This window comes from Narcine bancroftii, chromosome 3 (genome assembly GCF_036971445.1).
Source record: "Narcine bancroftii isolate sNarBan1 chromosome 3, sNarBan1.hap1, whole genome shotgun sequence".
Taxonomy (NCBI): domain Eukaryota; kingdom Metazoa; phylum Chordata; class Chondrichthyes; order Torpediniformes; family Narcinidae; genus Narcine; species Narcine bancroftii.
Window position 1 is genome coordinate 328,601,022 of NC_091471.1, and position 12,859 is coordinate 328,613,880.

General features: G+C 51.1%; 1 protein-coding gene across 10 annotated transcripts in view; it reads left to right on the forward strand.

Annotated features, from left to right (window-relative positions):
- Positions 1 to 12,859, forward strand: part of LOC138759173 (SLIT-ROBO Rho GTPase-activating protein 3-like) — a 90,926-nt gene that overhangs the window by 61,695 nt on the left and 16,372 nt on the right. For all 10 annotated transcript variants that reach the window (XM_069929194.1, XM_069929199.1, XM_069929200.1 and 7 more), the window contains 5 exons: positions 1,830 to 1,961; positions 4,153 to 4,258; positions 6,868 to 7,095; positions 8,126 to 8,196; positions 11,741 to 11,912. In XM_069929194.1, coding sequence (XP_069785295.1) covers positions 1,830 to 1,961; positions 4,153 to 4,258; positions 6,868 to 7,095; positions 8,126 to 8,196; positions 11,741 to 11,912 — 709 coding nt within the window. The remainder of the gene's footprint in view (positions 1 to 1,829; positions 1,962 to 4,152; positions 4,259 to 6,867; positions 7,096 to 8,125; positions 8,197 to 11,740; positions 11,913 to 12,859) is intronic.

Below are 12,859 nucleotides of genomic sequence, written 5' to 3' on the forward strand. Positions count from 1 at the left end.
GAAAAGATTGAAGATTCAAAAATCCTTTATTCTCATGTTAAAAGACAGAAAATGTAATATGACATGAAATTTCCTTTAGTCCAACGTAAGGCGGACAAAGATTTGCCATCGGCAGAAATTGCCTGAAGCACCTTTTACAGTCAGAGAAAGAGAAGCAGAAGAGAGCACCCCCCTCCCCCCCCACCCCCGAGTCCCCGGGTATCCGTGGATTCTCCTCCAGTGCCCCTGCACAGTCCAGTCCAAACAGTCCGCGCCCCGAGCTCCAGATCTGAACCTCCGACACAGATCAGGAAGCCCCTTGGCACCCTCTCACTTCCCAGTTTCGATACCTGGTACACCCCTCCAGCTGGTCTCCATCTGCCCGGCGTGAGTCCCTAAACCAACATCGCCTGCAGCCCATGTGGGTTCCTCGCCCCCCCGAGTCGCCAACGGCTCCATGTGCCTGTTTGGAAAGGGAATGGACGCAGGGGAGAGAGGATGTGTGAGACTGGGAATGGGGATGGGGGTAGAGAGAGAGGAGAGCGAGGGGAGGGGGAGAGGGAGGGAAGAGAGAAAGAGGGGGAAAGGGAGAGATGGGGAAGAGAGAGACAGAGAGACAAAACTTTTAAGAAAGGATGCGCTGAAGTTGGAGAGGGTTCAGAGGAGGTTCACAAGGATGATTCCGGGAATAATGGAAGAACTAAGCCGGTCTCACAGTGTCCACAGGAGGTGAAGATATATATTTCTGTTGTTTTGGGCCTGAACCTTCTGCAAGGTATCAGCAGAGAACAGGAAAGTGTCAGGATAAAGACTGACGACTGGCAGGGGGAAGGAGTTCAGACAAAGATTGGATATGATATGAGGGAAGGTGAGAATTGATTTTGGCTCCATGAAAGGAGATTGGGGAGTGGGGAAGGGGAGAGAGAAAGAACAAAGTGGTGGATGACAGAGAGAGAAATGGGAAGGAGGAAATTGGGTGAGTGGGAATGGGCAGAGGAGTTGGGGGGAAGAGAGAGAGGGGAGGGGAGAGAGAAAGGTAGGAAGATTGGATGTGAAGGGGGAGGTGTGGGAGGGAGAGTTTGAGAAAGGGTAGGGGGAGAGCAGGCCCTGGAGAGAGAGTGAGAGAGGGAAGAGTTGGGATGAGAGAGGTGTAGAGAGAGAGGAAAAGTTTAGGGGAGGGATGTACTGGGTGTGTGAGACTGATGTGGGGGAATGGATCGAGTGAACAAGGCAGAGAATGGAGTGAACGAGAGAGTATAAAAGACCAAGAGAGAATGAGTGAAGCAGAGAGAGATCGGTGACGAGAGATGGAAGAAAAGCAAGAGAGGGATGGGGATGAAGAGGAGAGAGTGTTAGGGAGGGGTGAATGATTGGACTCGACAGACCTGCTGTATGGGGTTTGTTGTCTTGCTCCCCTCTCTCTCTCCCTCTCTATCCCCCTCTCTCTCCCCCTCTCTCCCCCCCTCTCTCCCCTCCCTCCCTCTCCCCCTCTCTCTTCCCCACTCTCCCCTATTCTCACCCTCTCGCCCTTCCCCCCTCTCTCTCCCCTTCCCCTATCTCTCTCCCCCACTCCTTTCCCATCTCCCTCCTGCTATCCCTCCCCCTCTCCCTCATCCTCCTCTCCTTCCCCCATCCCTCCCTCTCTGCCTCTCCCCCACTTTTCTCCCACCTCTCCTCCCTATCTCTCCTTCTCTCTCTCTCGCTTTCTCTCTCCCCCATCTCTCTTTCCCCTTCACCCCTTTTTATCCTGCTCTCCCTTAGATCCACCCCCTGGTCTCTCCCTCAATTCCTGTGCCCTCCTTCTCTCCACCCCGCATGTTCTCCCTCTTACTCCCCCCTCTTGGTTGTAGGTGAAGACCCTCTGGACTCCCTGGATGCCCACAACATTGACTCCGTGGCGGGACTACTGAAACTCTACTTCCGGAGCCTCAGTAGACCCATCTTCCCCATAGAGACCTTCGGTTATCTCATCGCCTGTGTGGGTGAGTTGGACACTGACCCTACCCCTTTGAGCTTTCCCGAGCTTCCTCCTACCCCAACTTCCTCACACCCTGCTTCCCTTCCCTTCCATAAAGGTAAAATTTCAATTATATTCTGACCAATCTTTGACTAACTAACGCTAGATATATCCCTATTCTAACTTGCCTATAAATTCGACTTAAAGACAGATGTAGGAACGGATCTCATTCATAACTGCCTGTCTATGAGTTGGCACACCATTGAGGGCCAAAAGGCCTGTATTGTGCTGCAGTGTTCTATGTTCTGTAAAATAAACATGGTATTTTAAAATTGCTGTGCGTCGCCAGTCATGCAACGCGCAGTTTCAAATGGAAATCTGCAAGAGGCAGTGAATCGACACCACCCCTCTGTGACGTAAAATTTGCATTTTCAAATCACAATTGCGCTCGGAGGTCAATCCACAGGGCCGTAAAGAGCAGCAGAGAGGACCCTCCTCCCTCCCCCCCCCCCCCACCCCGCCATCGATGTGATCTACTGGGATCAGTGTCCGGAGAGGGAGCACAAAGTCATTGAGGACCCCATCCTCACCCTGCACGCAGAGTTTCTCAGCTGCTCCCATCGGGGGAAGAGATCCAGGGCTATCAGAGCCAGTGCCACCAGGCCAAGGAACAGCTTCTTCCCCACGGAGCAGTGAGAATGCTGAACGGCCAAAGGACCTGCTCGTGTTGACCCTCCGAGACTCTCATATTGACGAAACAGTATTTATTTGTATCAATCAATGGTCTTTGAACGTTTTCTTTCCACTCACATACCACCGTAAGTATTCCCCATGCCAGAGGTGCTCTGTGGATTAGTAAGGGTGGGTCGTGAGTGGGAAAGGAAGGTTGAGAGCCACAGCTCTGGACCCGATTGTTCCTGAAATATTTTGCTTGAGAAAAATTGTTATTGGCCCCATTTCCTTTGGAGTTCTGAAACCGCGCACATAATGAGTCGACAAGGGACGATTAAAACAGAGGGTTTCAATCTTTTTCTTTCCGCCCACATCCCACCTTAAGCAATCCCTCTCTAATCACAGAGCCCCGATGGTATCGGAATTACTTAAGGTGGGATGTGAGTGGGAAGACAAAAGGATGAGAACCACTGGTGCAGAGATTGCAGTAAAGATTAATGTGCTGCATAGATTGGTACAATATAATTTTCTGCATAATTATATTCCGCACCATCTAAACTGCGTTAAAATAAAACCGAATTTACTGGATAAATGTTTCAGATGTGGCATCGAGGAAGGTATCTTTCTGCACTCAACACAGACACGTCTAAAAGTAAAATGGTTTTGGGTAGAAGTGGGCGAATTACTGGAACAAATTACTAATAAGTGCATATCCACAAGATCATCACCTATTTTTGTTAGGGGACGTTTAACGAAACTACATCTAAATTAGTCCTTTCACCGAAAGGAAATTTGTCAAAATAGTCCTGGCAATGGCAGGAAAATGTATTGCAGTCGCCTGGAGTCAGACTCTTACTTGGATGTAGGTAGACTGCATGCAGGAATACAGATGTCCATTCCAATGGAAAAAATGACTTATAATTTAAGGATTAAATATAATACATATTTAAAAAACCTGGAGCCCACACATCAGTGGCTCTCGACCTTTTTCTTTCCACTCACACCCCACTTTAAGTAATCCCTACGCTATCGGTGCTCTATGATTAGTAAGGGGATTACTTAAGGTGGGATGTGAGTGGAAAGGAAAGGTTGAGAACTATGGGTGCAGATGAAATACTTGTCCTGTGTATGTACTGCTTGTCTGTATGTGTGTTATGTCTGGATGTGTGTCTGCAAAACTCCCTTGCCTTCTCCTCCCTCCCCACTGATCGCCAGCCCCCCCGGCACTTGCCCCTGTGACCGCTGATGGCCTATGTGTACCCACCCCTTTTCCCTCACCACCATTTGGGGCCCTGGTCAGTCCTTCCAAGTGGAGCCACATTTGGGGGTGGGGGGGTTGGGGGAGGAGCTGACCGCTGCATCCAGCACTCCCGCCATGGTCTCCTCTATGTCGGGGAGACCGGGAGATCACCTTGGCTCTGTCCGTCCCGATAGCGCGGATCTCCTGGTGGCTGCCCATTTCAATTCCGAGGTCCGGAAAGCGCTGTTTCGTTGGGTCACACTCGTGCAATCGGATGACGATAAACTTGACCACTTTGTTACAGAGACGGAGGATCTTTTGGAGCGGGCCAACAGGATTAAGGAGGTGGTGGGGACCCTGGATCCGAGCATCATCATCGTCCTGAGATACCTGTTTGCGTTTTTGAACCAGTAAGTCAGTCAGTTCTCCTGCCCAGGACATCATGTCTCACTTCTCCTGCACGTCTGTCCACGGCCTTGTGCACTGCCAAACCGAGACCTGTCCCCCATTTAAACAATATTCCATCAAGGCACTCTCCAACATGACAACATTGACCTTGATGTCTCCGGTTCCTGCTAGCCCGCTCCCCGTTCTCCCTCTCTTCCCTATTCCTTCTGTCAACTTTCCTCCATCTCTCCCCCTCCCCCCTGGTTGCTGGCAAGCCCTCCCTCCCTCCTCCCGTGGGACTGCGCCCCTCCACCTCACCATTTTGTTTGGGCGCCTGCCGATATTTTGCTCACCCCTTGACGAAAGGCTCAAGCCTGAAACTTTAGTTATCTTTGCTGTATAAAGGACACTGCTGAGTTTCTCCAGCGTTGTAGACCCGTAGAACATTACAGCACAGAAACAGGCCCCTTTGGCCCTTCTAGTCTGTGCTGAACCATTTTATTTTTGCCTAGTTTTTAAAAAAATCTTTGCTGTATAACGAACATTGTTTGCCCACAGGAGGTAAAGACATATCACTGACATTTTGGGCTCAAGATAAGAGCAGAAAGCAGGCAGGTGTCTGAATTAAAGACTGGGGAGAGAAAGGGGAGAGGATGGGAGGGGGGAGGAGCCCAGACCAACAGACAAAAGGTATTATTTGGGTACACTGAGGGGGGAGGCAAGAACTGATTTTGGCTCTTTGAAAGGAGACGGGGTATAGGGGAGGGAGAAAAGGAGATGGGGAAAAGGGGAGGGAGAGAGAAGGAGGAAAGGAGATGGGGAAAAGGGGAGGGAGAGAGGTGGGGAAGAAGATGGATTTTAATGGAAACTGGGGAAGTCGACATTAATGCCATCTGGTTGGAGGCGGTCCTCCAGTTTGTGGGCGGTCTCAGTGCATGAGATCACAGGCGGACACACCAGCATGCGAATTGGGGGGTGGGGGGAATCGAAACGGGCGGCTGCTGGGAGATCCCCGCTATAGCGGTGGACAGAGCTAGGTGCTCGGCGAAGCAATCTCCCGGCCTCCCCGACGCAGTGGAGACCACAGTGGGAAGACCCCCGCCCTCCTCAGATCCACAAAATGAAGTGTCGCTCCACTGAGAGGACTGTACGGGGCCCTGATTGGCGGCGGGGTGGGGGGGGTGGAGCAGGTGCCGAGAGGAGGGAAAGTGTGGGCAAGGAAGTCCCTGCGGAAGGCGGGGAAGGGGAAAGAGATGTCTGAATCACGTAGGAGATGGCAGGGATGCATCTTCCCCTGACAGTGTGAGAATTTAAAACTGGAGGTCAGGGATTTAAATTGAAGATCTGGAGCAGGGCAGGTCACGTCTGTGGAGAGAGAGAGGCAGAGTTTCTTAAAGCTGGTGTCAGACTGGAGCAAAATCCAAAAGGAACTCAGCTGGACAGGGGCAGCATCTGCGGATGGCGATAAATCACTTTTAAATTAAATTTTACTTACAGCACAGTAGACACTGATTCTAGCCACTTAAAACCGTGTCTTCCCCCCCCCCCCCACCCCACAACCGGATGACGCGAAGATTGGAGGGACTGTAGATGGAGCCGAAGGTGGTCAGAGGTTGCAGGAGGACAGAGACAGGATGGGCAGAAAAATGGCAAATGGCGTTCAATTTGGGCAAGTGTGAGGTGATGCATTTTATCTGGACAAATCGAAAAGCTGAGTTCATGGTCAGTTAAGTCAGGGCGAGGATGAACAGAGGGATCTTGGGGTTCGTGTCTGAACATCCCTCAAGGTAGATAGGATAGTTACAAAAGCCTATGGGATTCTGGGCTTCATTAACAGGGGGGTTATGTATAAGAGTCGAGAGGTCACATTGCAGCTTCAGAAGTCTCTGGTGAGATCCCATTTGGAGGATTGTGTCCAATTCTGGTCGCCTCATTACAGGAAGGATGTGGAGGCTGTGGGGAGGAAATGGACCTGGATTGGAGGGCCTGACTTTATGAAGCAAGGTTGGCAAAGCTGGGAGTTTGGAGCATAGAAGGATGAGAGGGGATGATGGAGGTTGACAAGATTCTGATAGGTTGGACAGCCAGGGTGGGAATAACAACCACAAGAAGATTAAGGCAGGGGAGTATAGGGGAGACGTCGGGGTGGGGGGGGAACAGAGAGTTGTGGGGGACCTGGAATGCCTCACCAGGGGTAGTGGTGGTGGCTGGAACATTAGGGGCCTTTAAAAGACTACAGACAGAAGGAAAGTAGAGGGTTATGGGAAGGTTTATCACTTTTATACAGGCTGGCACAACATGGAGGGCCGAAGGACCTGTACAGTGATGTAATGTTTTAACACCCAACCCCTGTATATGTTTGGAGGACAGGAGGAAAGTGGAGCGCTCAAAGGGGAAAACCCACGCAGGTCACAGGGAGAACGTGTGAACTCCCCACAGACAGTGCAGAATTCGGACCCTGGGCACAATCACTAGTACGAATGGGTGGATGGGCTACTCCCTCCTGCGCCAGGTGGCTGGGGCTTCCGTGCATCAGAATCAGCCCCGTCCATCCTGCCGCCCATTCCCCCAGCAGTAACCCCCTCTCTCATCCCCACCTCCCCACCACCCCTACCCCCCCCCGCCCCCGCAGCTTGTCACAGTTCAACGACGAGAACATGATGGACGCCTACAACCTGGCCGTGTGCTTTGGCCCCACCCTGGTGACCGTGCCCCAGGATCAGGACCCCGTCTCCTGCCAGGCACATGTCAATGAAGTGGTGAAGACGATCATTGTCCACCAGGATCTGATCTTTCCCCAGCACGACCAGCTCCAGGGACCTGCCTACGAGAAATGCATGACAGGGAAGGGCGATTATAGGTGAGTGGCTGGTAAGAAATAAATGCAAGATATTGTCATGCAGATGACACGAAGGTCGGAGGAGTTGTGGATGGAGTTGAAGGTTACAACAGCATCTAGACAGGATGTGGAGTCGGGTGGGGAATTGACAGATGGAGTTCAATCTGAATCGGTGTGAGGTGATGCATTTTGGAAGGACAAACCAGAAGGATTAATGGTCAGTTACTGAACAGTGTAGAGGAACAGAGGGACTTTGGGGTTCAAATCCATACATCCCTCAAGGTTGCCGCGCAGGTTGATAGGATAGTTATGGGATGCTGGGCTTCATTAGTGGAGGGATTGAGTTCAGGAGTTGAGAGGTCATGTTTCAATTCTACAAATCTCTGCTGAGACCCCAGTTAGGGGGTATTGTGTTCAGTTCTGGTCACTTCTTTACAGGAAGGATGTGGAAGATATGGAGAGGGGGCAGAGGAGATTCACCAGGATGTTGCCTGGATTGAAAACAAGTCGTATGAGGCAAGGTTAGCAGAGCTTTAGAGCGTAGAAGGATGAGAGGAGACTTGATAGAGGTTGACAAGATTCTGAGAGGCAGAGATGAGGTGGATAGCCAGCGCCTCTTTCCCAGAGCGGGATTTGAGTTTGTCTGGAATAAATGTTCCCATGAAGGATAGGTGCTTTGGCAAAATCCAGCCGATGACGTGGCAATGGGGGCAGGCCCATCCATCGCAACACCTGGGGCAGGTAGAATCTCAGCACCTTACCCTCAGACTTTGGATCCACGCACAGCCTGATGCAGACACACAGGAAGGGGAGGGGTCATCAGGATGAGGGGCACGTTGGGTATGACCTTTACAGCGGCAATCCTTCGGACCTGATCCGTCCTGGATCCCCATGCCATGTGGGGTCAGATGGCATGGGCACGACAGCAGGGTGTCGGGGAGCCAGGCAATTGCCAGTTTGACCTTCGGCTGTTGCCAGCGAGGAGAAAGTAGCAATGGGAAGATTTCACCCTGACAAAGCGACTAATGTCTCCGGTCTCTTGTTGGCACAGTGACAGCCTCCAGACTGGGCCAATTGTGGAGGAGCCAGAATTCATCTCAGAACTGCATGCCTGTGACGATGGTGAGTGTCAGGAGTTTATCGTCAAGATTCAAAAATCCCTTCTGGTCATAATAGCAACAGAATTTGCCTTCACCCTGCTGTAGAACCATAGAACATTACAGCATAGAAAGCAGGGCCTTCGGTCCTTCTAGTCTGAACTATTTTTCTGCCCAGTCCCACTTATCTGCACCCAGTCCCATCCACAGACCTGTCCAAATTCTTCTTAAACATTAAAATTGACCCCCACATTCACCATCTTGGCTCGTTCCACACTTCCTCCGCTCTTTGCGTGAAGAGGTTCCCCCTAAACATTTCACCCTTAATCTGTGCATTCTGGTTTGTATCTCAGTGGGAAAAGCCGACCTACATTTACTCTGTCACCCTCATAATTTTAAACACCTCGATCAAATCTCCTCCCCTCATTCCTCTACATTCCAAGGAATAAAGTCTGAACCTGTTTAACCTTTCCCTGTAACTCAGTTCCTGAAGTCTGGGCAACATCCTAGTAAATCTTCTCTGCCCTCTTTCTATCTTATTGATATCTTTCCTGTAGTTCGGTGACCAAAACTGCACACAATTCTCCCAATTTGGCCTCATCAATGTCTTATACAACTTTACAATGACATCCCAACTCCTGTACTTGATACTTTGATTTATGAAGGCCAATGTGCCAAAAGCTCTCTTTATGACCCTTTCCACCTGTGACGCCATTTTCAGGGAATTATGTCTCTGTATTCCCAGATCCCTCTGTTCTCCTCAGTGCCCGACTGTTCACCATGTACGTCCTTTCTTGGTTTGTCCTTCCAAAATGTAACACCTCACCCTTGTCTGCATTAAATTCCATTGACCATTTTGCAGCCCATTTTTCCAGCTGGTCCAGATCCCTCTGCAAGTTTGAAAACCTTTCTCACCGTCCACAACATCTCCAATCTTAGTGTTATCTGCAAACTTGCTGATCCAATTTATTAAGGTAGACAAAGATGGACAGGGTCACAAAGAAAGCTTTTGGCATATTGGAAGGCGTGGGTCAGATAGAGGTGGGTAAGTTGTTCCCATTGGTGGGGGAGACCAGAATGAGGGGACATCGGCTCAAGATCCAGGGGAGTAGATTTAGGACGGAAATGCTTTTCCCAGAGGGTGGGGAATCTGTGGAATTCGCTGCCCATTGAAGCAGTAGAGGCGACATCAGTAAATATATTTAAGATGAGGTTTGGTAGATTTTTAAATTGTAGTGGGATTAAGGGAGATGGGGAAAATGCAGGTGGGCGGAGATGATCGTCAGATTAGTCATTGAATGGCGGAGCAGGATAGATGGGCCGGATGGCTGACACCCGCTCCCATTTCAGATGTTCTTATCAACAGACTAAACCTTCCCCTCCTCACACACAGAACCTGTTTGTTCTCTTGTATCTACGGGGCTGTCAAAGAGTGTTTTAAATATCCACTAATGTTCCAGCCTCCACCATCCACCCCACCCCCCCAGGCCCCCACAACTCAATATGAAATACTTGTCCTGTATGAGTACTGTTTGCCTGCATATGTTTTAAGTCTGGGTGTGTGTCTGTGTATTTTGGACTGGAGAACACTGTTCCCTCTAAGCTGCATGTGCACACTTAGTTTGCAACTGGTGCAAAGAAATTAACTGTTAGTTACCTAATATAACATACTAATTAATAATTATACTTACTGAAAATAAACTCTTGGCAAACTGTTTCTGTTAACTAGTTAGTCAGATTTCCAAATACCACATTTGGACATTACTAATTCATGTCACCTCACCTTCCCTGTTCTGGTTTGTACAGCTGCAACCATGTTTGGCAAACGGTGCTCATAACGTAAACTTTACAAAGATCTCTTTCAAATTCTGGAGTTCAGTCAGCACGAATTGGAATCAACGTCTCCTCCTCACTAATCACTTACACAGGTGCACCCCGGGGGTGCAGGCTTAGCCCACTGCTCTCCTCGTTATACACCCACGACTGGGCGGCCGGGCACAATTCTGTCTACAAGTTGGCCGATGATCCCACAGTGGTCAGCAGAATCCCAGCCAGCAGCGAGGGAGCGTGCAGGGGGGGGGGAGCGGATCGGCTTGTTGAGTGATGTCATGGCAACAACCTTGCACTCAACGTCAGCAGAACCAAGGAGATGATTGTGGATTTAAGGAGGGAGTCAGGGGAACACGACCCAGTCCTCATTGAAAACTCAGTCGCTGAGAGGGCCAAGAACTTCCAATTCCTGGGGGTCAACATCTCCTAGGATCTGTCCACGTCGATGTGATCACGAAGAAGGCTCGCCAGCGGTTGGACTCTGTGAGTTATCTGAGGTATGAGACTCTCGTAAACCTCGACTGGTGGACCATGGAGAGCATTCTGGCCAGTTGCATCCCTGCCTGGTATGGAGGTGCCAACTCTCAGGACAAGAATTAACTTAGCCTGCGATATCACGGGCACCAGACTTCACTCCATCGAGGACATCGACATGAGGTGGTGTCTTAAAAAAGCAGCCTCTATCCCAACACAAGTGGCCATGCCCACTTCACTCTGCTACCATCAGGGAAAAGGTACAGGATCCTAAAGTCGAGCACTCAGCGGCAGAAGGACAGCTTCTTCCTCTCCGCCATGAGATTCCTGAACAGATAGTGAATCCCAGACAAGGCCTGACTTTTCGTGCACTGTTATTTTTACAGTAATGTTGTAAGATGGTTATAATGTGAATGTTTGCCCTGTGACGCTGCCGTAAATCACCGAATTTCATGACCCGTTCATGACAATAAATTCTTAATAAATCTTAATCTCCACGGTCCACTGTAGAAGTTTATGAGAGACTTACCAAATCTCCTCAGACACCCCACAAAATATAGCCACTGGCGAGCGTTCTTTGTGATTGCATTGACGTGGAGGCCCCAGGGCGGATCCTTGGAGAAGTCAACCCCCCACCCCCAAGGAATTGGAAGTCCTTGACCCTATCCGCGACTGAGCCCTCGATAAGGACTGGCCCATGTTCCCCTGACTCCCTCCCGACGTCCACCATCATCTCCTTGATTTCGCTGACGTTGAGCGCAAGGTTGTTCAATGAGCCGATCCATCTTCCCCACCCCCACCCACCCTTGCATGCTTCCTTGTTGCCCTCTAGGCTTCTGCCGATGACTGTGGTGTCACCGGAAAACTTATAGATGGAATCGAGCCCGGTCACATGGTCGTAGGTGTATAACAAGTAAAGGGGTGGGCTAAGCCCGCACCCTCGGGGTGCACCTGTGCTGATCATCAATGAGGATGGCGCCCTGCCAGAGACCGCAGTTTCATTGGGCTGTACTTATGCAATTGAGCGACAAATAACTTGTCGGATGCTTTCACCTTGAAGTTCTACGGTGGACGGAAGCCCCACTCTATCCGACCAGAGCATGTGGCCAAGGCTCATTCCCACCCCTCCGTCCTTTCTCCCCCGTCCTCCTCCCTCCCTCACTCTCCCCCTCCACCCCCACTCTCTGTTCCGAGGGAGGATGGCGGGTTGGGGGGGGTGGGGGGACTAGTGCAGGCTACCCTGACTCTCGCCTTCTCTACTGCAGAGGTGCAAGCGGTGGCGAAGTTCGATTACACACCTCGCTCCACCAAGGAGCTGCCCCTGAAGAAGGGGGAGGCAGTGCTCTTGTACGAGAGGGTTTCCGATGACTGGTGGTCGGGGCAGGTCAAAGGGGCAAAGGGTCTTGTGCCCCACAAGTACATCGAAGTGGCGGATGGGTGAGTAATCAGCTGGCGGTGACTGTAAGGCCTTTGGCAAGGTCCCACACGGGAAGGGTTAGTCAGGAAGGTTCAGTCGCTCGGTATTCAAGATTTAATTTATCGTCCTGTAATGAAGACTATAATATTACATGGAATTTGCTTCCGTCGGCCATAAGGCAGAGAGATTTGCCATCGGCAGAAATTGCCTGAAGCTCCTCTTACAGTCGGGGCGTGGCCTGGGTGGGAAGGGGGGCCTTTGAGGATAGAGGCTGCTTTCTCGAGGCCGCCTCATGCCCATGTCCTTGTGGGGTGATCTGATGCCCGTGATTTTACAGGCTGGGTTAATGACCCTCTATATCGGAACACCACCCCCCCCCCCCCCACAACTTCCTGAAACTCTGCCCTCTCCCCAAGACCTCACTCTTCCTGAGACCCTTCTCCCATGGTCCCTGCTCTTCTGGATGCCCCCATCCTCTCCCTGAGACCCCTCTACCCAGGACCTCTCTCCCAGGTATCCATATTGGACACCCCTCTCCCCAGGACCCCTCTCTTATAGTGTCCCACCCCCTCTCCCCGAGAACCCTCTCCCCAGGACCTTTCTCTTCCAGGTATCCATATCAGACACACCACCTCTCCCTGAGACCCCTCTCTCCCAATGTTTCTGGCCTCTCCCTTTCCCCTCTTCTCTAATCCCCTCTCCCTTACTTCCCTCTCCCCTCACATTCAACCTCTCCTCAGGCCCCTCCCCAGCTCCCCTCCCGCCCCGACACAACATCACTCATCTCAGGTTCTATTCACGACAGCCTTCCCTCTCACTATCACTGGACCCCTCTCATTCTTGCCAGCCCCCACTCTCAGTCCCGCTGGACCGCTCTCACTCCCACTGGAGCCCCCTCACTCCCATTGGACCCCTCTCAGTCTTGCCAGACCCCTCTCAGTCTCTCGGACCAACCTATCTCGCTGGA